General features: G+C 35.3%; 1 protein-coding gene across 1 annotated transcript in view; it reads right to left on the bottom strand.

The window, feature by feature from the left end:
- The window catches only part of PXDN (peroxidasin), an 86,842-nt gene that overhangs the window by 44,291 nt on the left and 16,219 nt on the right, over nt 1-26,332 (bottom strand). The window contains exons 2-6 of the mRNA XM_061990601.1: nt 17,459-17,530; nt 15,827-15,898; nt 8,825-8,896; nt 1,840-1,911; nt 1,216-1,287 (exon numbers count right to left, since the gene is read on the bottom strand). Coding sequence (XP_061846585.1) covers nt 1,216-1,287; nt 1,840-1,911; nt 8,825-8,896; nt 15,827-15,898; nt 17,459-17,530 — 360 coding nt within the window. The remainder of the gene's footprint in view (nt 1-1,215; nt 1,288-1,839; nt 1,912-8,824; nt 8,897-15,826; nt 15,899-17,458; nt 17,531-26,332) is intronic.

A 26,332-nucleotide genomic window follows, 5' to 3' on the forward strand; every position in this document is an offset into this window, starting at 1 on the left:
AGATATTTGTAAAAATAAATTACAGAAAAACAGAAAACCCTGTTCTCCTATGAAAAACAGAAAACAACAAGAAAAATTATTTTAAAAGTTACTGTACTGTATAAAGTACTGTATGTCTTCCAGTATATCACATGTTACTGGTAGAATTTAAGTCCATAACATGAAAGTCACAACGTGACCTTTAGGAATAAGTTGTCCCAGGTCAGCAGATACCAGGTGAGCCAAGTGGAATAGTGTCCTGTTCCACTAATAGCTGCTATTAAAATTGTCCTTTATCTAGGACTTACATGAAGAAGGATTCCTTGCTCTTTGAATCCTACAAGAACTGGAGGGAGGTATGAGTGAAGCAGCTGTTACTGGAAGGTGCATACATCATCAAAATTTACTTTATTCTACCTTTCACCCACAGTTCAAGTATTACAACTGCCCTGCACCAGCAGGACCACTTTCCTGTTACATCCTTTGTAATCTTTTTTACCAGTAGAGCTGGGGCTGTGACTCATTGTACAGCACACCCTCAGCAGCCCTCCCAGAAAGGGAGGTCTGGATGCATGACTGCCTTTCTCAAAACAGCAGTCTTGGGTAATTTAAAGAATGTTTATCCTAGATGAGTGGAGATCCACAGTGAGGGACAGAAAACCCTCTGAAAGTCATCTTATTATGGTGTTCTTACTGAGTTCAAGTTTTCAAATGCTAATGAGGGACTAATAAGCCTCTAATTTTCCATATTAGTGGCATATCAAGAAGAACTGGCTTCTGGTATTGCTTTTGAAAGCAATATTTACATTCTTAAACTACCAAGCACCTTTTTATAACCATGTTTTCATCATCGTGGACAAATAAAAAAATGAAAATATCAAAATAATGAAATATTGAAAGACATCATAGAAGGATCACCCAGTAAGACATAGATAGGAAGGGGGTCAACCCCTCTCCCCCCCCACAAAGAAACACAAACAACCACCAAAGTAGGATCTTGTATATTATTTACTCTACAGAACAAGACCATATGATTACAAGTAATTCCAAGAAAGGAAACAAACAAAAGGATTTAGTCAGTCACTAAACAACTGGAACACAGCTTAGGAAAAATTATTTGACACTTGAAACAATTACACAATGAAAGGCATTTGCAAAGACGATAAATATTGCAAGACGAGACACAGTATGATTATTTAAACTTTCTTTAGTTCAATAATAATTGAATTTACTTACAGTCTCTTCATCGACTCTAAATGACTAAATGTTCCAGGAATCAAATGAGCTATTCTGTTGTTATGTAAAAATCTGTTAAAAAGCACAGAAATATGCATGCAGTAATTCAGATTTTGAGATGCACTCATTTTATTTACAATCTTCTGCAAGTCCTTTAAGTTAAAGTAATGTTACAAAATGAAAAAAACAGGGAACACTTTCAGCAATTCATTGTCTACTATATTTAAAGTGGCCTCCAAGGTGTCTTTGATATGTCCATATGGGAAAAAAAAGCCATAAAAACACAAGTTACCAGAAGGAAGGGAAATGAGAAGTTAAAAAAAAGTAATAAGATAATTCTTGTATTTCTTCATTTATAACATTTATTTTAGCTCAAACAGATTTGTGAAATAGTTTTGCCACAGAAAAATATACCTCAGGCAATGCACGCTTCTGTATGCCTCTAAGGTCTGCCTGGCCAAGGTGTTCTTGGCAAAGACTATACAGTAGTTACAAAACCCCAAAAGGTTAAAAATAATCTATAGGAATGTTAAAAATATTACTTTGCATTTTCAAACATTTAATGTAATTCAAGCAAAGAAGCAAGCTGACTTCTGAATCTTACCCCAAGAAAAACAAACTTACAGCCTTTCAAGTTTTGGAAGATGGGTAAAGGATTCTGGTTCCAACGTTTCTATTTGATTAAAGTGCAGATACCTGAAAACATGTTAAACAAAAAGAAAAGCATTCAAATAGTTTTCTTAATGATACTGAAATATTATAAAGCATTTGTTATTGTTTATACATTTTTTACACATCTAAATAGTGATAATGATGTAGTGGCTTAACTTTCTTCTGTTATCAACTGAATCTGGTGCTTGAATTTGATAAATACAAGACATGACAAACAGAAGAGAGTTTGTGGATCACTATACAGTGTGTCTATAAATATATGTGTAAAAAAAAATTATTTGAAAATGATTATTTGGAGATTTTAGAGACAGTACTTTCGACACAAGTGCTAAGTTCCATTAGTATGCACACGAATAAATATATGTGAAAAATGGAAAAATAGGGTTTTTTTACAGGAAAATGTTGATGATTGTGTGGAAAATATTTACCGTTTCCAACAGAATAACAGTTTTGGTGAACAGCTGTTTTCATTACTATCACATTGAAAGAAAATTTCAAAAGATGCTGATAAGTAAGCTGTTCTAGTCCATGAATACTGGCACTTAAAGTTATGAATGCTCTCAGAAGCTAAAAACCAAATAAATTCATGATATGAAAACAAATTTCACTGAACTGCTTTTAGGTAAAGGGTTTTCCAGCAATTAGTGTACAGCTAACCACCATAGCTGTGTTCTGTTTGATTAATCTGGTTAATTACCTTATGTACACTAACCAGATTAATTTCTCCAGTTTTACATGATTAACAGCTGCATAATATTTGTTGCTGTGTAATATTAATAACTTACATAAACATCAACAGAGGATCAAACAGAGCACAGCTGTCTGCAACTGACATAAAAATGGACTGAAAAGGCAGGATCATATCAGTCTTGACTATGTTGTGAAGGTACTCCACAAGCTTGGATATGGGAAAACGAGAAGTAAGTGATAAGACTTGCACAAGGAGCTATGAAAATTATTGACAGACTTTGGATTCTGATTATATCCAAATGCAAACTTCCTAAACTTTCCTACTGACCTCTGACAAACTTGGGTACATCTGGGGAACGTGCATACATAGAATTCACTGTGGGCTGAAGAACGAAAAAGTCCATCATTTAAAAACAAAGATTAAAATCTCAGACCCTCAAATCTCCTCAAAAAAATAATTAATTAAAGCACAAAAAGTAAAAAGCCATAAGAACTCCCTTGTGCTGTAACATCACATGTGTTGTACTCCCTGACCTGAGCTGGATGGTCACCACAGAGAGAGGCAAGTGGGAAGAAGCTGCGAGCCCTGGCAGGCGCGTGCGGCAGGGCAGCCAGGCACGTGTCTGGCACCCTCCCAGCTCCCCCGCCAGCAGCAGCACGGTCCGAGCGCCAGCCAGTGAGTGATGCCAGGGAGTAATGAATGAGGGCCACAGAAAAAGCCAAGAAATCAGGACGGGGGTGATCACATTGCAGGGTCAAGTCTGCTTACTGCCAGTGCAATGCGTGGCCACGTATTGTAGTGAACACAGAGTACGATTCTGTTTGCGTAGGGAAAGCAAGTAGTATGTAACTTTGCTATGCCTGCCAGCCTTCTGCCTTGTGAGAACACAGGCCAATTTCATCTAAAGTAAAAAGACAAACATCTCAACGGCACATACTTCTCTCAAGGCTCATTCGGGTTGCCATCAGAGAGAAGAGAGACCTCAGTCAGGTCCAGTCCTGAGGAAGGACAGGGCCAGCATCTGCCCCACGAGCAGGGTCCAGCCATGTGGTGGGCAGGCACAGCTCTTCAGGAGCAAGAGGCTCTGCTTGCCCACCTCCCCAGCATCAGTAGCACTTGAGAGGGGTTAAGGCAATGTGGGGTTCACTGCAGTGAAAGAGGATGAAGTGAAAAAACAGGTACAACTATAGGATTTGTTATTTCTTCTGAAGCATCTTTGATTTTGAAAAAAAAAAAAAAAGAATTGTATACACTACTTCTTGGGCAGCTAAAATGGACTTTTCCTTCTTTAACCTTCAGGTCCATGGATCAGAAGTGAGATTAGCAAAGAGAGGAGAAGAAAGGACACCTCTCTCAGATGGTATACATCATTAAACTCAATGCAACAGCTCACAAATGCTGTTTAGTACTCCAGTCTACTATAATTACAGATCTAAAGAATACTTTATGTGCTCGAAAACTCATCTTGTTTTTCAAAACAAATTAATCAATTTAATTAAAATAATACGTCTGTTATAAACCTTGCCTTGTTCACAATCTTGAATCACCACAGATACAGCTACAATAATTCAGGCACTGAAGCACATTATAACAGTTAACTTCACCTCATCAGCAATCGCGCTGCCTAAAGTAGCTCAAAAATCAAATAATGAAAACCAACTGGAAAATACTCTTAACTGCTTTGCACGGCATGTTAGTTGGGTTTTGCAGGTCTTTAATTTCTCATCTCAAAGAAGTCCTGAGCAACTTGTCAAGTAATTTATGAGCAGAACAAGGCATTAAATATATGGACAAAATAATTAGTAACAAGTGTAATTCTAAAAAAAAAAAAAAAAAAAAAGATGTAGAAACCATATTGCATTGTAAGTGTACAATACAAAGAATAAAAAAATCCTTGGCTTCATTAAGGCTACTCCTTAATCACATTTTATCACTTACGTCTATCACTTGTGTTCTTTTCTTCTGTGTACCACATTAAGGTTTTTTAAAGGATTTTTAATATTTGAATTATTATTAAAATTTCTTGGACTGGAAATTCACTTTAAAGGTAATATGCAGGAAAAAAATCTCACATTGACATGTCTCTACAGACACCTTTTATATTCAGAATATAAAACATTCTTAAAAGTAGTAGTAATTTATTTGATATTAAAAACCACTTTCATAGTGAAAACTTCAAGAAAAAGCATGCAAGAGTGATTTTTAAACACTCTTGTGACTTCTTTTTTAATTCTGAATTCATGATAATGAAACATAATAAACAGAAGGAAATATTTAAAGGAAAAAACAGAAGTCCAAATCCATACACATCTAGAGGAAGATAAAGATTTTATCAAACACACATGGTTCAGGTTTTCTCTTTGTTGTTAGTAATCTCGGAGAATGAACATTTAGAGTAAAATTCAGTCCTAGTGGCACTTTTCCCAGCATTAAATTTAGGGTTATATCTTCTGTAGTATAATACTTTTGTACAGGATTACTGTTATTATATATGCCAGTTGTTCATTCTTATTACTATCTCCAGATCTTTGGGGAAGAACTTAAAAATCAGTTAGTTCAGTAAAATCTGTGTTCTGAATATTTAGATAGCCATTTTGATTATTTGAAAGAGAATGTACAAACATATTTTTCCCACATTTATCAAAGAGCTTTCCCTGCCCAGAGATATGACAAGAAATAATAGGCTTACATCACAAGAAAATAGACTTAAATGAGATTGCAGTAATGATATAAAATAATGGAACAAGATACTTAAGACTATGGAGTTCTCTTTTTAAAGACTTTTAAAATAAGGCTTGATAAATATCTGTTTCTAGTCATCTAAGTTGGTTGCCCCTAGATAATCCTATTTTAGAATAATAAGAATGTACTGTTCAAGGCCCCTTTCATAACTTTTGAGGTTTTTTGGTTGGTTTCTTTAAATAATGAATTCCCTTTTATTTTTTCTTTCCACTGGTGTTTTTAGCAGCAATGAGACTTTATTCAGGTTCCACCATGTTGTATGTGAATGACTCCTCACACACAGTTATGCAAAAACCAGGAAATCTTTGTAATATAAAACTTTTAAAACATTTCAAAGCTACTGAAAAGTGAACTGAAGGAAGCAAAATTAATATAATGAGCTACATCACTATATGTAAGAAAATATTTTAAGCTACTGATTTGAAAAAAACTACAGCATAATTCTAATAACAGCTTACACAATGTAAAATTAGTAAGTTAGTAGGAAATTGAAAAGAAAATGCACAATTAGCATTCCACTAAGACTAGGAAAAGATATTTTTAAATCTATTAATAATTCTATTTTATATTCTATTAATATCTAGGGACAATTCTATTAATACCTATTAATATCTAGATAAGGATTGCGAAGTGCACTTTTTGTCTCTCAGGCTGAGATCTCAAAAAAACACTGAAGATATTTGGAAGAAAAGTAACATACACACATCTAGAAACAGACTGCTTTTAGAGCTCGATCTTGGGAATCAAATACAGCAAACTCATGACCTTCCACACCAAGTATTTGTGACATTTCAGTCATTTTAAGCGCAGGCATACAGAGGCAGCTTTCATTGATTTTGGATGCTCTGGCTACCTTCCGGCTACTGCTCTGAAAAAAATGCAAGTTTCCTGCAGCCCTGTGTTGCATTTCCCATACCCAAACATATGTCTTGCAGATTTAACAGGGTCTAAACTGGTACTAAGCAGCTATTTTTCATCAGCTGACTTAATCCCTTCATGCCCTGGCATGACTGAAGACTTACGTGACGAAATATGCATGGCTCAGTGTGTTCGAGCATCTGAAACTGCCAAGTTTTTTCAGAATTTACTCTAGTACAAGTGAGTTTCAAGATTTTATTCAAAGATCTTATTCTCTTGGCAGAAAAAGATAATTTTACTACATCCACAGCTAAGAATTTTGTTGTGGATGTTTAAGAAGGATCCTGCCAGACATAGTAAACACTGGGTTTTTTCTACCCTTACACATGCAATAGGTCTCCTAAATCAAATTGTATTTACAACTTCTCTCAAAGAACAATGACAACAAAACAATCAACCAAAAAACCTCCAAAAAGTGTTTGCTTTGCTGTTCAGGCTTTATTTTTTAAAAAAAGCAACTATCAGTTTAATGATGCTTCACTGAAGAAGAAATTAATACAAATCAAGTCTTTCTCTGAGATGTGGAACATAGTACCTACTTCTGAGAACTCTGCTGAGCATTGAGAAGAGCATTTGGCTGAGTCATCACATCCAGTAGCAAAATGTGTTTGATAACTAGAGGTCATAAAAGCCTCAAATGCAGAAACATCAACTGAATAGTCAATACAGACCCAAATTGAAGATGAAGAACTTGGGAACTTGTTCACAAAGATTAAGTTTTTTTCTTGGAACACAGTTTTTCTCCAGAGATAATGTGATAAAACAGACTTCGTAGAGTCAGAGCCTATTTTTTTGCTAAAGATGCATACACAAGAGTTGTCCTATGAACTCCAAATCTAAATGAATACCCTCCATTAAATTTTTTTCCAAGCCTGTCACTGGCTTCCTGTGCTGCCATTTTCTCAAGCTGGCAAGCCTTCTTTTTCAGATCAGGAGAAGGACTCTAAAAGAAACGAGCTTTCTGATGTGCACCCAGCAGGGCAACAACCACCCCAGCAGCTCACCAGGCCAGCCAAAGGCACTGTGTGTGGTAACTGATGTCATGACACCGAAGCAGTTACTGAGCAGTGACTGTGCTAGACTACTTTTCCATACTTGCCAGCCAGACATGAGACTCAAACCCCATTCAAAACTTAATTCCATACAAAATAATGGGCCTGTCTCAGGTTTGAGATTAAGCTGACACAGTGTGATATTGCTGAAGGTAGAGATGCTTAACTGCAAATCTAGTAGAAAAGTAAATTCAGAAGGTGTTAATATTCCTAAGTGATTCAAGTCTTTCAATCAACAGATCAACAGGAAGTAGAGTAAAAGAAAATAGAACAAATGTTGCCACTTGAAGCACATCAGGTTTGTGGCTTGGTGAAGAATATTATTATTTTGGAAGCATTAGTAATTCAATAAATGGGGCTCAAAATGTAAAATTCCACACTGAAAATAAGAACTTCTATTAGCATGCAAATAAGCCCTACCAATTGCTGTCAATATGCTGCAGTAATCATTTCTAGAGTAGGAAGAAGAGAAAGGCACTAAGGAAATAAATTACATATATAAATATGCCTTCTAAATTTTCACTTTTGTTTCACTTAGAAGCTCTTCCTTCAAAACATCTCTCTTGCCCTATAAAATGATCTTGAATGATTTTATATCCATCCAAAATGTTATTTTATTTCAGATATACACTGTGTCCAATAATATCAACTAGAGGTTTATAGAAAGAAGGAAACCAGTAGGTATCATAGAGAGCTTGTAATACACTGATTACTGTCAGAAGTTTCAAAATTTACGTTGGTTCTAGAAAAAAAAAAGATGTTATTTGGCAGTCAAACTGTGAAATAGCTACGCATTTATACCTTGCTCTGTTCTACTAAAGATTACTCTGATTGCAAAACAAAATACAGCTACATTTACTGGAACTAATACAATCAGGTTTTTCCATGCTAAGGACTGCACTTTTCATTCTTTTTCAATAGAAGTTATTCACCTATGATTACACAGGAAAAAGTATTATTTTAATCAATCTTTCTAGAAGACATTACTGAAACATCTACAAACAATGAACTTTCTTACTTTTTAAACAGCTGTATATGGCAATGATTAATACACATAAACAATATTAAGACTTTAATTTTAAATTATCTTTTTGTGAAACATAACAAAACTGGGTTAAACTTCACGAGACTAATTAAGCTCTAGTTATGCTGCATAAAATGAAGTAACTTCTGCAGTCAAAGGAATTGCAATGCTGTAAAACCCACAAAAATTCAATCAGAATTTCTCTCTAGGCAATACACAATAGTTTTCAACATTTTCCACAACAATGCTGATTCTTCTCAAAGCTGTATAAGGATATATCGGGACATCGGGAATGCAAATCACAAATAAAAGACAAACACAGAAATGAGGAATCTGACACAGAGATAAACTGTGTTTTTTCACATGCAAATGATTATGGGACTCTCTGCCTAACAACCCAGGGAGTGCAGACATGCAGAGCATGCAAGCAGGATGTATGGATCAAGGCGTGCACTTTTCCTCTGCAGGGGAACCATGGAGATGACAGCACAGAAGAGAAAAGGCACTTACAGTTGTTCTAGAGAGGCAAGTCCTTTAAATGCTTGCCTGTCAATTGACTGGATTTCATTCTTGTACAAATAGCTGAAACAAGAAACAATCAGTAATATTAGTACACAAACAAGAGCTACATGAAGATGGAAAAGAAGAATTAAGTTGAAACACGAAGACAGTTTTTCAACTACATATTAGGAAAAAAAATACAAAACAAAAACTAAGCACATACACATAAAAATATGTTGCTCTTGAGACTTCATCCCAAATGTTTGCCAGGAAAGACAAAAGTCTGGGGCCCTGTAGGCCCTGAGGCTGTCACAGAGATAGCCTTGACATTCCCAGTGATCACTGTTATTACTTACTGTTTCTTTGACCCTCAGTTTCTTGATGGGCTTACCAATAGTCCAAATAAATTCGACTCAGTGGGACAGAACTGCGTCAGAAGCGCCTTTACCAGAACACAGAAGGGATGCTACTGGCCTATCGGTATCTTCAAAATATCTCAGCTGAATTTTGGTACAAATCATTAAATTATGACAAAATAAGCCTTTTCACTGGGCTTGGAGGACAAATAGTGAGAATTTCTATAACTCTGCCTGTCACCTTTAGAATATTTCTAAAAAAATACAAGTTAGAATATTAGTGTTGTATCTATAAGACATTGCATTTTTTTATCACTATGTAGAACAGTGACTGAGGGGGAAACGTATTAATATTTACAAGTATTTGAAAGTTGGATGTCAAGGAGATGGGGCAACATTTTTTTTCTGTAGTGTCCAGTGACAAGACTAACGATAACAGACAAAGAGTTCCACTTAAATTAAAACTTCTTTACTGTAAGGGTGAGGAAGCCCTGGCACGGGCTGCCCAGGGAGGATGTGGAGTCTCCTTCCTTGGAGGTCTTCAAGACCCACCTGGACGTGTTCCTATGCGACCTGATCTAGGTGGACCATCTTCTGTAAAGGGGTTGGACTAGATGATCTCTAGAAGTCTCTTCCAGCCCTACCGTTCTGTGATTCTGTGACATTATGTCCCCACTGATACTCCGTAACATAAACAGAATAAGTATACATAAAGTACCAGTATGTTTACACGTGTTATCTATACATTTTTATACAGAATTAAAATAAATTAGGATAATTAGGTGTATGTGCTCATGTTTATTGTGCTTTTAACAGCAAGGACGATTTAGTGAAAGAATGACGGAGAAAAATCACAGTTTAGCTGATGACTGCAGTTACTGCATGGAGATAACAAATGAAAATTCTTTTGGGGTTCTGTGCCAGTCACTCTCTTTTTGTGTTAGGTTAGGAACAGGTTCACAGTTAAGAATTTTCTCACAATTATTTGACAAATTATTTGAAACTCAAGTTAATCAGGCATGGATTTCTGTGAAAAAGGAATGAAGAGACTCTGGACCACAAATGGCTTTATTAGCAGGCTTTTTATTAGTAATGGGTGTAGATTTTCTATTATTACAGTTCTCAGTAACTGACAGGAAATATCGCAAACTTATTTTGATGCAAGAGATACAATACTGTCTCTGCTGGAGTTGGTGTTAGTTTTTACACTGACTTGACAATGGTATAGGTACTAAAAAGAAAAGAAATCGGAGGTATCTGACTTTCAACTTTCAACAGCTTTGGGGGATGATATGGAGTATTATCCTTTCCTTGAGTCTAAATTTATTTTTCCAATGCACTGCTTGCTGAGATTCCAACACATTCCTATACAAGAGAGCTAGGTGAGCTTAATTAACATAGATATGCATGTAAACAAAAAGCAGAGTTCTTAAAAACAGAATAAGGAGAAGCAAAAATTTCTTATGTTTAAAAAATGTTCAAAATTATCAGCAAATTAAATTGGAAAAAATTACTCTCATGTGGAATTACTGTAAAAACTTTTAAAACAATTTGAAAAGAGAGAGAAGTATCACACATTTTGGATGTGGAACTGGTTTTTATTCTATTCGGAAAAAAAAGTATTATTCCATGAGTATTCAAATATTTGTTTTGGCTCAGATTTACCAGTTCACTTGAGGATCATACAATTTTGTCCCTCTTTAATTTTCCTCCCTGTTTGATATTAAATTTCTATCTTATTTTCCAGTAAGTATTTTAAAGACACCACTTCTTCTCACGCATTTCAAGGACTGAACAGTTGAAGCATTGTTTACCTTTCTTAATATCCTCTACTTGGCAAAGTGGAAATTTCTTATTCCTCTGAGTACTAAACTTCTGATCACATCAGTGAGCCAGAGTGGGCTAAGATGGCTTTAATAACAAACTTCGGTTAAATATCACTTGTGGGCATTTTAATAACTTTATTTAATAATTCTGAATTAATCCAAATTTTGGGGGAAAATTTTGCAGACAAAGTAAGGCGGAGTGAAAACCAAAGGCACGATAGAGGTGAGCTGGGACAATGACTTTGCAGTTTTGCACTTTTACTGCCATATTGCACAGAAGGGAGCAGCCTTTCACATCCCCTTCTTAAGACAGATTTTATTCAGGATTCAGTTTTAAACTACAACCTTTTCCATTCTGATCAGAAAACCCTAAGTTGCAGGATATTAAACTGACCTGTCTATCATGTCCCCCTTCAAGAGAAACACGAGCAACCTCTAGACTATAAAAACATATGTCCTGTGACAGATGCATTAAGTAGGCTTTCATTTAATTTTGGAGGTGTTTCCTTGAGTGAAGAGAGAGATGACAACACAAAATACAAATAAGTAGCACTCAAAAAAATCAGTTCTGTCTTTAGACAATGCTTCTACTGTGCCTAGCAAGTAAAACTTTGTGAACATTGCACTAAACTTTAATGAAAACCTTCCCAAAATTTATCCCAGTTACATTATCAGAAAACCTATTTAGAGTATAATTAGCAAAAAGACAATTTGTGATTTCGTTTAGCTAAAAGCTCTCTTACCGAATTGAACTATGAGAATTTTACCAAAAAAAAAAAAAAAACCCAGTGGATTAAGACGACAAAAAAAATTTCATGCCGACATTAAATTATTTTCTGGCATGTACTACTGTTTTCAGAAGAGTTTTTAAAAAATCATCATTTTTCCAGAAATACAAGTAAGTCTGATAAAGGCCAGAGGTACTGGTTGTATACTCAGGAAATGAAAAAACAAATAGGTAAAGAGTTGTCAGAAAATTAGTAGTTTTAATTAAAAAGTCTGCTAGATAATGTGTGAGGATAAATTTTGTTTGGATTTCTTTAATAGGCTGAATTAAAAGTCATGTGATTTAAGGAAACTAAGATCCCAATATATTTGTTTGGAACTGAAGTGGGGGGGAAAGCAATATTAGGCATTGTAGAGTTAAACCTGCCAGGTAAATAAATATTGCAAAGTGAGATTTATGTAGAAACATAAAGGTGAAAGTGGAATTTGTACCATAAATTGCAAAGAAATGAGATCTGCAACCACTGGAGATGTTCAAAGGACAAAGTAACAGCAACAGTGGCAGAAGGCACAGAAGGAAACAGGACTTAATTCCATTTCTAGAAAGGTGAGGTCAGCAACTCAGGACTTTCACAAACCTACAACATGTTACTACCACTATTACTTCACTCACCATAGGCAATGCAAACGTTGCACGTTCCCTTTTAGTATTTCCAGAACTGATATATTTCATAGTCTCAAATTTCCATTTAGCATATGCTTATCACAATGTTACCATGTCTGATTCCTCACCTTTCCCTACCTTATGAAGTAAACTTTTACCAATGATGTTGCCAAAGTTATCTTCTTTCTTCATTGTTATTTTCTTCACTTCCTTCACACTAGCTTTTAGTTTAAATACCAACTACCTTCTCTTTAACTGGAAAAGCTTTTTTAATTGCTAATCTATCTTTTGTATTTTTCATAGGTCTTCCTGTATTCTTTCTTTTTAACTTAATTTCATTTTTTCCAAAGCTTATTCCAAATCTTCCAGTATTCTACATATTAAAAACGTAGTATGTGTTTATCGTCAATTCCCAGTTTTCTTCCCTCTTGCAAAATAAACCATTGACTCTGAGGATCAGGAAGCAATCTTCTACTAAATTTCCTCAAATCCGTTTGCATCTATATTATAGAATTGGAAAGCTTTTTTTTCTCATCTTTCTGTATTATCACCTCTAGTCAGTAAATTGAATAACTCACAGGAAGTCAATTAAATATTCAATGTACCATATAGATCATGTACACATGCACATCTTGCATAAGGAGCAACAAACTACAAACGTGTTACCAATTATTTTGCTCATATGAAAAAAACTTATAAAGTTAATTTTAGACAGGGGTGTTTACAGTATCCTTTTCAGAAGAGGAACATAAGACCCCAAAACTAATACAGAATTGATGAAGTGCAGAAAGAAATTATATTATGGATAGGGCCCAACTTGCTAAAGCCTTTTCGATCATTACTAAAGAACCACATTGTTAACACTAAGGTGTGTGAAATAAAAGCACACAGACAGAAAGGTAGGAAAAAAAGTATCCTCTTTGTTTCATTGCAAACAATAATATCACATTTCATTCTTTCAAATTTTACTATTTGAATTCAAAAACAAATTATTACCACAAATATCACAGTATAATCACATAAAGCTGTTTCTGGAATTGACAAAATTTTTATTACATAAAGAGCAAGATAACAAATAGTCCTAAAACACAGGGTTCAAAAATCACATGAGCATAATTTTCTTTTTATAATGTGAAGGCTAAGTTTTACACTAATAAATATTTTTAACACACAGAAAACTGAAAAAATAGCATTGCTCTCTGTCAGAATTTGTCCTTCAGACAGACAATGCTGAAAGCATATACAATTTGTAAAACCCTAAGCTCCATATCAGATAGAAATAGTACAAAGAAATATTTGAAAATTCTAAGGCTAATTTGACACTTTCTGGAAATAGGTTGTCTGAGAGTACAAAACCTGAAATTTTTCAAACACTGGTACTTTAAAAAAAAAATAATCTACCATATTATGTTTTATACATACATATTTAATATAGAACTATGTATTTACAAATCTTTTTAGACATAGTTTTATATTTGTATTTACTAATAGTTACACATTTTGTCTTTATATACACTTATATTTTGCTAAACCAAAGCCACTGAGAAATTATAGACTTTCTAAGATTACTCAATGAATCATACATTTTCAGAACAGTCTGCAATTCAGTCCTTGAGTTCTTATAGGAACATAAGTAAAATTATCTCATTTTATGAAACAGTACAAGTTAGGAATACAAATATCCATAGGATCAAGTCATACAAAACCTCAATTATTCCAGATTATTTGTCATTCTAACACTAAATGTTGAAAAATATTTCTAACTCTTGGACAATCTCTTCCTCCATATACTTCAGTTGATCCTATTGGGAAAAAATGGCCTTTTTTGTTCCCTTTGTTCCACAGAATACAGTTAGCTTGTACTTAACTCAGCTGCAATTTTAACTGTTGAACTGTATTTTCTATTGATTATCTGACAGTACCATCATTTTTATAACTTTCAATTTGTTCAAAGCTAAACCTTTGAAATGAGAAAAAATACCTTCTTAAAGGTTTTGGTTTATTTGGTTGGTTGTTGTTTTAGCAAAAACGGGAGTTGGATTTAAAGAGCTCTCTGCAGTTAAATTAACTACCATGTTGAACTTCATATTCAAATTTTCTAGGGAACAAGAGGAAAAGAAAAATAGCTTCCTCATAACAACACAGATGTACATAAACATGACTATATATCTGAAAACTACTGTATACGAAGTACAAGAATATGAAAACTACATGTATACATTAAACTATACATATATGAAAACATATAATTCAGTTACCTCTTTTCATTCGTTTTTTTATTGAAATGAACAGCATGTATAGCTGAGGTTTATCTCGGGATTTACTGCAGCTATGCAAATGCAAGCATGTGAAAACAAAAAACTAAGAAGAACCAAGCAGTATTTGCAAATGGTTGCTGACTATGAGCCTTGGACATAAAAACGCATCTTGTAACAAATACAATCATCATTGACTAAGAATTCACTGGGGACAGTCTGTTCAATATTCTTTTTCCTTCCTTTGTGTATAAAGAATTTTATTACTGAAAGACAATACATATAAAAATGAGACCAGGCAATGTAATCAGACACAGTTTGGAAAACCAGGTAATATGTCTGCATAAATTTATGTGATTTTTATTTTACTCCCTTCTCCCTGCACCTTAGAGCGATTCGGGATGTATTCCTGAAAACTAGATGGAAAATTAAGTCTCTGGATTGTTTCCAAAAGAATGAAATCTCCAAGTGACCATTTTTTTCTGTACAACATTCAAGCAATGATCAATACTCCAAGACAATGAAGTGAAACTTCTCTACATGACCCTACATAAGGTGGACTCCTGAGACTAGAGTTGAGAATGCATGACAACTTACTATTTAGCTTTAGGTTTTTTACATAGATAAAAATAACAGTACCATCTTTTGATCCCTTTCGTTTATTCAGATAATTAATTCACTTGATGTATTTGTTAAAAACGAGAGGACTTTGTCTTAAAATATACAAGGTGCCTGAAGACACAGAACTTGTGGCAAATCACATAGATACTTCTCTGTTTTGTGTTTGACTTAATTTTTTCTCTTACAAATTCACACTACAGTCAGTGAAAAAATTTAGGAGTAGTTAAAAATCTTCTATAAGTCAGAAGTTTCTGCAGACACAAATCTTGGACTAGCTGCTTTTAATAAATTTTTCAGAACACAAAAGGCACTTTTGTGAAAATTTCAGTGACCCTTTAAAGAAATTACTTCCTACAGAAGCCTACAGATATCACAGTCCTATATTAGCAACTTTCAAAGTACCTAATTATAGAAATGGATTAACAGTTGCCCCACTCCATACATTAATTTCACAGATTTACAAAGCAGTTTAGGTCCTGAAAGAGTGAGTCAGATTAAAAAACTTTACTGATGAAGAAGTTAAGTTACACATTGATACAAAAAGTGATATTCATTTAACTTACAGATATTTCAGGTTTTCAAGGTCTTCAAATGCCCCACTAGGTATTCTTTTGATTTGATTGTTGTTTAGAAGCCTATTAAAAATAATAAACAGCCATTTATTTTAACATACAAGAACAGTATGAAAAAAAAATAGTGTAATAGCAAGCGTAATGAAGCATTAAAAAGAAAACTTAAAAAAATAATAGAACACATTTTCTCCTAATAGTAATTGTTAGAGAAAAAACAGTGACATGCTTACAGCTGCTCAGTTACTACCTTACTGGAGAAAACTCAGAAAAAAATTAGACAGAAATTAAAAAAAAAAAACCGACAAAAACCCTAAAAACTGAGATGAAAAGGAAAAAAGTTCTTGATATTAGGTCTACACATTGGTTTGAAGTTGATAAAATTGATATTGCCGAAGATTTGTCATTAGCAGGTGCATTAAAGTGACTTTCTCTAGATGCTTCTTAGCAATATTCAGTGTGCTGGGCTCATTGTATCATACAGGAACACAACTGTCTGTATTCACAGATTTGCACTCATGCAGTGTTTTTATGAAATGGAAAAAATCCAAACTTAACAAATCCCATCTTTGTTTCCAAGTTGTGGCTCTCGGATCAGTGATTTGGATGGTTAAAACTTATTTCTGGATATCTGACAGAAATTAAATTCAAGACTGGGGATCAATCGCAAATAGAAGTATGATTTAAGGTGACCTGAAATACAGATATCTAACAAAAACATCTCGGTAGCAATGATTTGGAGAATATACTTTTGGAAGAAAGTCTTACTATCTCTTCTGGTGTGAACATACAAGATATCCCAATATGTTTGTTATGTGCTTGTAGGATAAATAGATAACAGTGATGCAAAGCTCACTGCTATCACTATTGTATTTCAGTTCATGTGTTACTTGTGCTAGAAAACATTCAAATTTCCAATCTTAAACTACTTGTAAGTAAAAATAACTATCCATCTTAATTCCTTCTCTGTTCTGCTAATACATTAAAGTATATGCATTTGCTTCAAAACTGACATTTGAATGAATGACAGAGGAGACATCAAGTTAAAACTATAATAGGCATACTATTTGTATTTCAGTCAGTAAAAAGCCTTTTAGAGAACATAGACCCTTCTACACAATAGTGTGTGATAACAATGACCTCCATAAAAGGTAGCTCAGTAGGAACAAAACTTTCCAACTTCTGCCAGTCCTGGCAAGTACATTAGGACAGTAAAGTTCAAAACATTAGTTTCTCATATATTTTGTAACTGCAAGACATTTGCACATCTGAGCTCTTTGAATACCTTTGTTGTAACTCCATGATTTATTATGTGATATTTCATCAAAGCCATTTAGCACAATTTAGAAAAAAAACATACAGTAAAGGTCTGTATTTTTCATACCCTCAAGTATGTTAATAAAACATTAGAATGTAAATAACTTCCTTTTTTATTTTAGTAGACATATACCTGTCTTAACTTTTACATACTTTGGGCCTAAACTCCACTTCTCTCACCTGTATAAATACTACAGCTGTAATTTGCAAGATTACTTACCTGTGTTAAGTGAGCAAATTTGGCACATTATCAAATTAATCATATTAAATCAAAAGGGGAAAGGGCCTTGGGGTTGAAAAAGAACTTACAGTGTGTTCAGGTTTTTAAGCCGTCTAAACTCTCCAGGTTGGATTTCTTTAATCCTATTAAACCTCAGGTCTCTGTAGAATAAAGAAAGAATAATCACATTACAAAAAAAAAAAAAATTATGTCTTTTTTCATTTGAAAAAATGAACTAAGCAGAAGTCTTTTGTGACTACTGTGACCACGTTCCATCCATATACCATAGCTTTTGACCAACAGAGGAGGCAAAACAAACCCAAACACTGTTTGACGAGTTAAGCAGAAGGCTGACTAAATCCAGTCTCCGTGGTCCATGCTGAGGGCTGCACTTAAATTTAATCTGTGGTCATGAAAGATGTCTTCTTTCAGTGAAGAAACTTGTAATGGCACACTGAATTTCATTTCACTAAAAAGATATGTTTCTATACTTTAAAAGTCACTAGTAAATAATACAGATATGGAAATATACAGACGAAGAAAAATTGGGATCAGAAAAAGCTGTAAAAAAAAGAGACAACTTTCAGGACTTTTAAACTACTTCACTCTTTTGTTTCGGGTGAGGATTAAGTGGCATATGTTGTCCTACTTTTAAAACCTGTAAAACCAATTGAGTGAAGCTATTTCCCGTCAGATCTACAGTTAATGAGAACTTCTTAATGAAGGAAACAAATTTCTCAAGTCAGATGATGCAGAGTGTGCAGCAACAGGGAGAGAGGTGGCAGCAGCCCCCACAGGGATGAAGGGAAATGTCATGGCTCTGTCAGACTCCCAGTTCTCTCCTGATGAAAAAAGGTGGTAGCGCTTTCCTCCCCTGCCCCTCTCTTGTCCTCTTTTGGCTACAAGTCATATGATGGCCTCACTTCTTGCTTGTACTAGCTGTTGTATTCCCAGTGGCTCTGAAACTGACTTGAACAGGATCAGCAATAAATCCATGTAAAAAAAATCCAGTCATTTTCTGCCTGATTAGCAAACTGAATGAGCTTCCTGGGAGGCCACACAGGTGAGAACCACTTTGAGGAAAGATCAAGATCAGAGGAAAGGAAGGAGGGCAGCAGGGTCTGTCACAGAATCATGGAACCTTTACTGTTGGAAAAGAAAAGCCCAACCACTATCCTAACACTGCCAGGCCCATCTCTAAACCAAAGCATATCCCTCAGCACCTCATCTATGCATCTTTTGAATATCTCTAGGGATGGTGACTCCACTACCTCCCTGAGCAGTCTATTCTAAAGCTTAATAACTCTCTCAGTGAAAAAGTTCTTCCTAATGTCCAATCTGAACCTCCTCTGGCGCAACTTGAGCACATTTCCTCTTGTCCTATCATTCATTACTGGAGAGAAGAGAATGACTCCAACCTCAATACAACACCCTTTCAGGTAGTTGTAGAGAGTGATGATGTCTCCTCTTAGCCTCCTCTTCTCTAGACTAAACATTCCCAGCTCCCTCAGCCACTCTTCTGTTCCCTAACAGCACACCAAGGACACCAGGACCTTATAGTCTCTGTCAAGAAGGGAAGACAATGGAAAGTAAGTAAAATCTGAAAGACTGAATACACACATCAATTGCTTTAAAAGAGTAGGAAATAAACAGGTCATAACTCCAATCTTTGCACCAAAACCAGTCCTAATTACGGCATAAATATGTACTGTGTTTTAACAGGTAATACACTGTCAAGGAATCTAGAGTTTAGTATTTAGTCAAAGGAAATACAGAAAAGTGAACAAAACGTCAACTGCATACTAATCCCATATAATCCCAATAGCTGAAGTTGTACATAATGGAGGGTATAGTTGCTCCAAGTCTTTGGCGAAGAACGCAGCTAAGCACCATTCCCCATGAATCAGCCTGTCAGAGTTTATTCAGTTCTGGAATAATGGCCTCAGAAGGGCTTTTTCTACATAAGTGGTTTAGGATGTGGCCTACTGTTCATTGCAAGGAAAGGATGAGACATATGGTTCTGTTTGCACTACACTCCACCAAAATATTTGATCAATGACTGGAATAAATGAGAAATGCAAACCACTATCCTTTACTTCTATGTGTAGTAAAACTTATTGAAGACACATAAGACAGCCCCCTTACCCAACTCCTAACTGAAATGAGGATTTACAGATAGAGAAGAACAAATCATCATAGTTTGTATTTACTCTTTACAAAATTAACATCCCTGATGTAAAAGAGATGCTGTCTGTGAGTCACTGAATCTCAGGTGATGAGATTTTCTAGTTAAGTACTGAATGCCACAGCCTGTGCTGAGAGACTATACAACAGATCTCTCTGTAAGCATCATTGGACATTATATTCCACTTTAGTAAGATATTCTTCTAGATTATCTGAGAGTTTACTGCATTTCAAGGAAGAAATTTAGTCATTATTAAAACAATGAAAGAAATTAAAAAATCCTATGTGACCTGATCTAGGTGAACCTGCTTCTGCAGGGGTTTGGACTAGATGATCTCTAAAGGTTCCTTCCAACCCCCACTATTCTATGATTCTATGTTCTTGAATACAATATTGACAACTAAGTATTTTTCAGAAGCCTCAAAACACCATCACAACTTGCAATATTTATCTCCTAAACAACACAGGAGTTCTGAAACTGATTTTAAAAATAAATCTTCATCCAAAGTAGGCATAGACAGAATGCAGAATGTCTGTTTAGATATAAAAGTTAAATTCATCCACACGAAAAGCAAGCTTATTCCCTACAGCGAAGTAAAGCTAATATATAAGTACATAGCATTCAGGAGTGCAATGAAGGAGTTAATTCTCTGAGTCGGCACAAAAATGAGCACCTTTTTGATGTGTCAAGTCCATTCTGCATTAAATCATATTATTTTACTGTTGCTGCATATAGTGATAGTTTATCCCAACTCTCTACACTACTGCCCTTTTCATATGAAGCTGTTAAGACTAAATGTCTTAACATGTTTGAAATCCTATCCATTCATTTTCATTCCGCATAAAGACATTAGAAAATAACCTGCAATAAAACACAACACCCAACTTTTCTTGAGTGCATTTGGTATCTGTAGGTAAAATATTTCATAGAAAACGATGATGAAAACAATACATTTTTATAAAGAATAATTTTGTTTTGTTTAAAGTTAGTACTATAATTACACTATAACTGGAGAAAAAACAATGTTAATCTTACTAAAATGTAGGTTTATAATTTTGGCACATTTCTTCAAAGATCTTCTGTTCCCAGATTAACAGAATTATACTCCATGAGGTATACAGAAGCTAAATGTTATTATGTCATAACCACCGTTGATTTCTTAGGAAGACATTCTGTTGGATTGTCTTAATTTCCTTATGTAACAGGATAATAAGTCACGTGGACAAAAGAAACAAAAGTATATATTGCATGCATTAGTTTAAGCATTTTGATATACGGCATTCATGTAAACAAAACAGCGAAATATGGTTTAGAAGAAATCTCTGCAAACCAAGTGTTCAGATGGTAGGGAAAAAGAGGATAAGAAAAGACTAGTTATTGAACTGACAGGTTGTATCAAGTAGTGTTGAATGCAAATTTGCCATAGGTATAGATATCTTAAGACAAGGTTAGTAGAAGAAAAAGTAAGTTGATGAAGTTTGCAGATATTGGCAGATTTGGAGTGGCTGAAACTATCCTGGAAGATGTTTGAGATTAGAAACAAGTCAAAAATCAGAAATCCCTGAGAAGTGGCAATAACCAACTGAACAGCAAGGAGACTGGCAAGACTCAAGACAGGCAGCAGTTTACAGCGGCAGTCACCACTCCCATATCACAGCAGAAAAGAAAAATATTCTATATTAAACAGGAGCAGTTTCTCAGGCTTGAAATGCCATCCTCCCATGGTACAGAACTCACGTCTGGCTTATGAGAATTAACCGTATTTCAGGGGACGGGACAGGTGCTCAGAGCAAAAGCACAAGAGCAACTGGAGGGTAGGGAAGCATCCCCTCAGAGAGCAAAAAAATTATGCAAACACTTAGGATGACGTGGAATTTTTAGCTACTATAATAATTTTTCCATAATAATTCAAACCTAAATATCACACACTCAGTGTTTCAAATAAAAAATCCAGTACATCTAAATCCTAATTTAGATGTCTCCTTTAGATATCTTCCTTCAGAGAAATTCTGCCTGATTTTTCAAAATAGTTGAGAACAAGAGCTAAGAGGTAACAGTCAGCACAGACACCTGTAGATATATATAGACATATGTAAAAAGAGTCATTACAATGAAAATGAACCTTCCCTTGTACATAAAGCCCTAAAACTTGTCTGGCAGTTGACAAAAACACACTAACTACTAATTGTTTCCATTTTCCTCCTTGTAACCCTCCACAGATTAACTATTTCAGTTGTAGAACTGCACTTCAGCCATACAGACTTCCACAGAAGCTAAGCCCATCACTTTGAAGCATTACATTGCCCCCAAATAACACAAACAAAACAATATGTGGACCATGCCTAGTAAACTGAAAATTCTCAGGATGATTTTCCTGGCCCCACGTCATCTGCTCTGTGCTAATTCATGGAGCACGATCAGGAAATGTTCGGGAGAGCGTGAGGCCGTGTGGGCCAAGAACGTGCCAGGGAGCAGCCTGACAATTTAGCAGTTGGACACTCCTGCAAGTTACATTCCAGCGTCTGGGAACGGTCAGGGATCCACGGCACAGCACAGCGAGAGCCGTGGGTTGGGAGGGGTGCCAAGTAGTGCGCTGCCAACAGGGCGCACACACACAGGTGCTGAGCAGGCTTCCTTTGCGCTGTTATGTGAACAAAGCTGTATGAAAATCTGCAAGATCTAGACATATGGCATATAAATACCATAGTTGTATGCTTTCTGTGACAATGCAAATCAGAGCTGTGCTGCAGACACTTTTTGTGCGGATGAAAGCAAATCCTGTTCCAAACAAATTCTTTATTTGAACTAACTACATCAGTTTAGCCCTTTAGATTGCCCATTCTTAACAACAGTAAACTACTTCCAATCTAGCACTGAAAATTATTTTATGTCAAACCTTTATCTAATTAAACACAGTGAGAACTCTTACATATATAAATATTAAAAAGCATTACACAGATGCTACTGTTCTGTAGAATCAGTGCTCCTGTGGCAGCTCCTGGCACTCTAGAATGCCTTATTTAAGGTCTTCACTGACTTTATGCAGTAATGAAAACGGTGGGCTCTCTGTTAACAGCATCCTGATGGGGCAGGGCAACACTGGGGCATGTAATTCACTGAAAATTTACAAAATAATAGTTTATAAAATAAATCAAGCAATACATACTAAATGGCATTAACAAATATTTGGAGTATGAAGCTCACACAGGACACAGAGTAAATAATACAGCTTTCAAATACACTGACTTTGAACATTAAGCAATGTACAAGAAAAGCAAATTAAAGAAGCTTCATATCTCTGATTGAAATACAGGAATCCCTTTTAGAGATGGGACAATTTTTACTCAGAACAAACCATGCACTGAAATTAAAACTGTAAGTTTTCAATAAAAATACACTGAGTGCAGAGTTCCGTTATTATTTTGTTTTCTATTTATTCCAAACCAACACATAGGGAGGGGAGTTAAAGCTTTACATTTTATTAGTTTTATAAATTATTATAATAATTGTACTTCAATAATTCAACTTTTGAAGATTCTGTTGCTTCATCAAACTAAGAAATATCATGAACTTTTCTACATCAAATCGATTTAAAGTAGGGCTGCCAACGTGTACCCATGTCATGCATTCAAAAACTGGCAGCCTTTGGATCAAATTGTGACTACTCAGCACCAAAAAAGCTACCTCCAGTCATCACCCTAGTGATGATAACCTATTTCATGTCAAGTAATAAGCACTCACCTGCTTTCTGTACATATGAAAAGCACACTGTCAGGGCATTAGCAAACAACTCTACATGGCATATTCACATGAAACAGAAATGCTGTAATTACAGAGATTTCAAATCTAATGCCACAACTACAAGTATTCTTACAACATTTAAAGCTCATGTAAGCTTTTTATTATACACAGTCTTCTACAAAATAATTCTAGTGCACTTGAATCCAAACGCAAGAGCTTTCGTAACATTAACTTTAAATAAAATATTTTGTAAGAGCAGAGACAGTTGACAACATTCAGAATTTTGGTTATCTACCTCTCATCTGTCCTGTTTGCAGGATGGATATAAAAAGCAAAAATAAACTGAAGGCTCATTTGCTAGGGTGTAACAATAAGATTTACAAAATGGAATAGTTTCCAACTTTAACAGCTGGGATCACCAACATGCCTCACAATGCTATGTTCAAAATCTTAAGAATAAAGTAAAGGCAATAACTTAGTTTGCTTTAGACATTTTTTGTTCTATTATTAAAAAATTCTTAAGAGGAGAATTCTACATGCAAATGGTAAAAATCAGGCATGATGTGCAATTTCATCTTCTGTTTTTATAGCCCTCTTGATTTCGATAAAAATCAATGCAAAAATAGGCTTTCAATCCTATTTCCCTCTCAGATTACAAAATACATTGAAAATAATACACTTTTTACTGTTGTCACTCTGTAGGCTGAAGAGGACGAGTAGCTAGTCTAACCAAGATTGTACAAATGCCAAGGAGTTCTGTGACATGTCTTATGTTTTGGGTTGACCTACTGTTCCGCATCACCTGTATTTCTAAACTTAAGAAGATTCTTTTAATCATATTGTAATTTCCGGCATTTGTCATAAGCTTTTGTTGTCTGAAAATGAAAATATTTTGTTACTTTTCTGAATTATGTTGTTTAAACTAAATACCATGTTACATTTAAAAGTTATTAGATTTGTTCTGGAGGACTATTTTCCTGCCTACCTCTCTTAGATATAATAGATTATAAATCACATTCATATATTCACGCTAAGAAACACTACATGAAAATCAGATGAAGTGAAACAAACAAAAACAACATAGTCATATAAAAAAAGGATGTTTGAAATATAATGTTGACACAGTAATGACTTCTATTATCAATCTTCATTGAAAAGAAAAATACTGAAGCATTTACCACTGAAATCAAATCTAGTAGCGAAAACCAGTACCTTCATGTTTCAAAGGTTAACCAGTACTTCAACATTGGTTTAGGACACTTAAATTCAAAGATCACAGAATCACAGAATGGTAGGAGTTGGAAGGGACCTTTAGAGATCACCTAGTCCAACCCCCCTGCAGAAGCAGGGTCACCTATATCAGGTCACATTGGAACGTGTCCAGGTGGGTCTTGAAGACCTCCAAGGAAGGAGACTCCACAACTCCTCTGGGCAGCCTGTGCTACTGCTCCGTCACCCTCACAGTGAAATAGTTTTTTCTTATGTTTAAATGGAACTTTTTATGTTCCAGCTTCATCCTGTTACCCCTTGTCGCTACAACAGAAAAAAGAGATGTCCCAACCTCCTGACACCCACCCTTTAGATATTTGTAAATTTTAATAAGATCTCCCCTCAGTCTCCTCTTCTCTAGACTAAATAGTCCCAGTTCCCGCAGCCTTTCCTCATATGAAAGATGATCTAGTCCCCTGATCATCTTGGTGGCCCTGTGCTGGACTCTCTCCAGAAGTTCTCTGTCCCTCTTGAGCTGAGGAGCCCAGAACTTGACACAGTACTCCAGATGAGGACTCACCAGGGCAGAGTAGGGGAGGAGAACCTCCCTTGACCTGCTGGCCACACTCTTCTTGATGCATCCCAGGCTGCCATTGGCCTTCTTGGCCACAAGGGCACATTGCTGGCTCATGTTTCGCTTATTATCAATCAGGACTCCCAGGTCTCTCTCTGCAGAGCTGCTCCTCAGCAGATCAACCTCGAGCCTGTACTGGTGCATGAGATTGTTCCTCCCCAGGTGCAGGACTGTGCACTTGTCCTTGTTGAACCTCATGAGGTTCCTCTCTGCCCAACTCTCAAGCCGGTCGAGATCCCGCTGAATGGCAGCACAAGGTATTTTCTCAGATAAGCAAAATCACCACAGCAGCCAAATAAATATATGAAAGGACACTACTGCCTTAAGTATCTTAAGAATTGAAAGGTTATCAAATTCTCGGTGTGGACCATAATAGGGCAAACCCTGTTCCCAACCCTCTATCTCAAAGGTTGACACTTTTAAAAGGTCCTATGAGAAATATTTAAAGATAAAACTCTTCTTCTGTATGTGATTGTGAACTGTATGGTATTGTAATCTTTATTACCTCAATGGGACAAACTAAAAGGAGGTGGTGTCTTCTTGGTAAGAATCAGCAGGAATAATGCAAACTACTTTCAAAGGTTGGATTTCTCATTGTTATGACTTTGTGATATTGACAGATATAAAAAGTAAAAAAAAAAGATGTATATGTGAAAGACAATGCACTCTTTATGTATCTTACTCATCTCTAGGGCTAGTTATAAAATGTTGCAACAAGAAGTGGCAAAACATAAAAATAATAATTCCTGCAGCTGTGTGATGTGCACTGAATTTGGAAAAAAGTACAAACTACTTAATCTCCTTTACTTCTAAAAAAAGGATGGAGCAATTTAATCCATAAATATTAGATGTATAACTCTATTAGATTTAGTAGGTTAAATTAAGAATCTAAATTAATGAATGATCGTTGCAGTTACTTTATCTCACTTCAGATGTTTTAGTAAGGTAGGAATTGTAACTGGATCACTTTGCCATTGGCAAATTCAAAAGATCAAAATAATATAAAAACTTTAATTTTTTCTAAATGTTGGACATTAATTACTAGCCAGCAGAAATAATCTATACCATAAATGCCAAACTACCACATTTCTCCATACAGAACAAAAGATCTGCAAATGCCAGCAAGACTACACTGCTTATGTCTACTTTATTCTTATTCTTTTTTTTTATTCAAGGTCATCCCAGCAGGAAATG

This window comes from Colius striatus, chromosome 2 (assembly GCF_028858725.1).
Source record: "Colius striatus isolate bColStr4 chromosome 2, bColStr4.1.hap1, whole genome shotgun sequence".
NCBI lineage: Eukaryota > Metazoa > Chordata > Aves > Coliiformes > Coliidae > Colius > Colius striatus.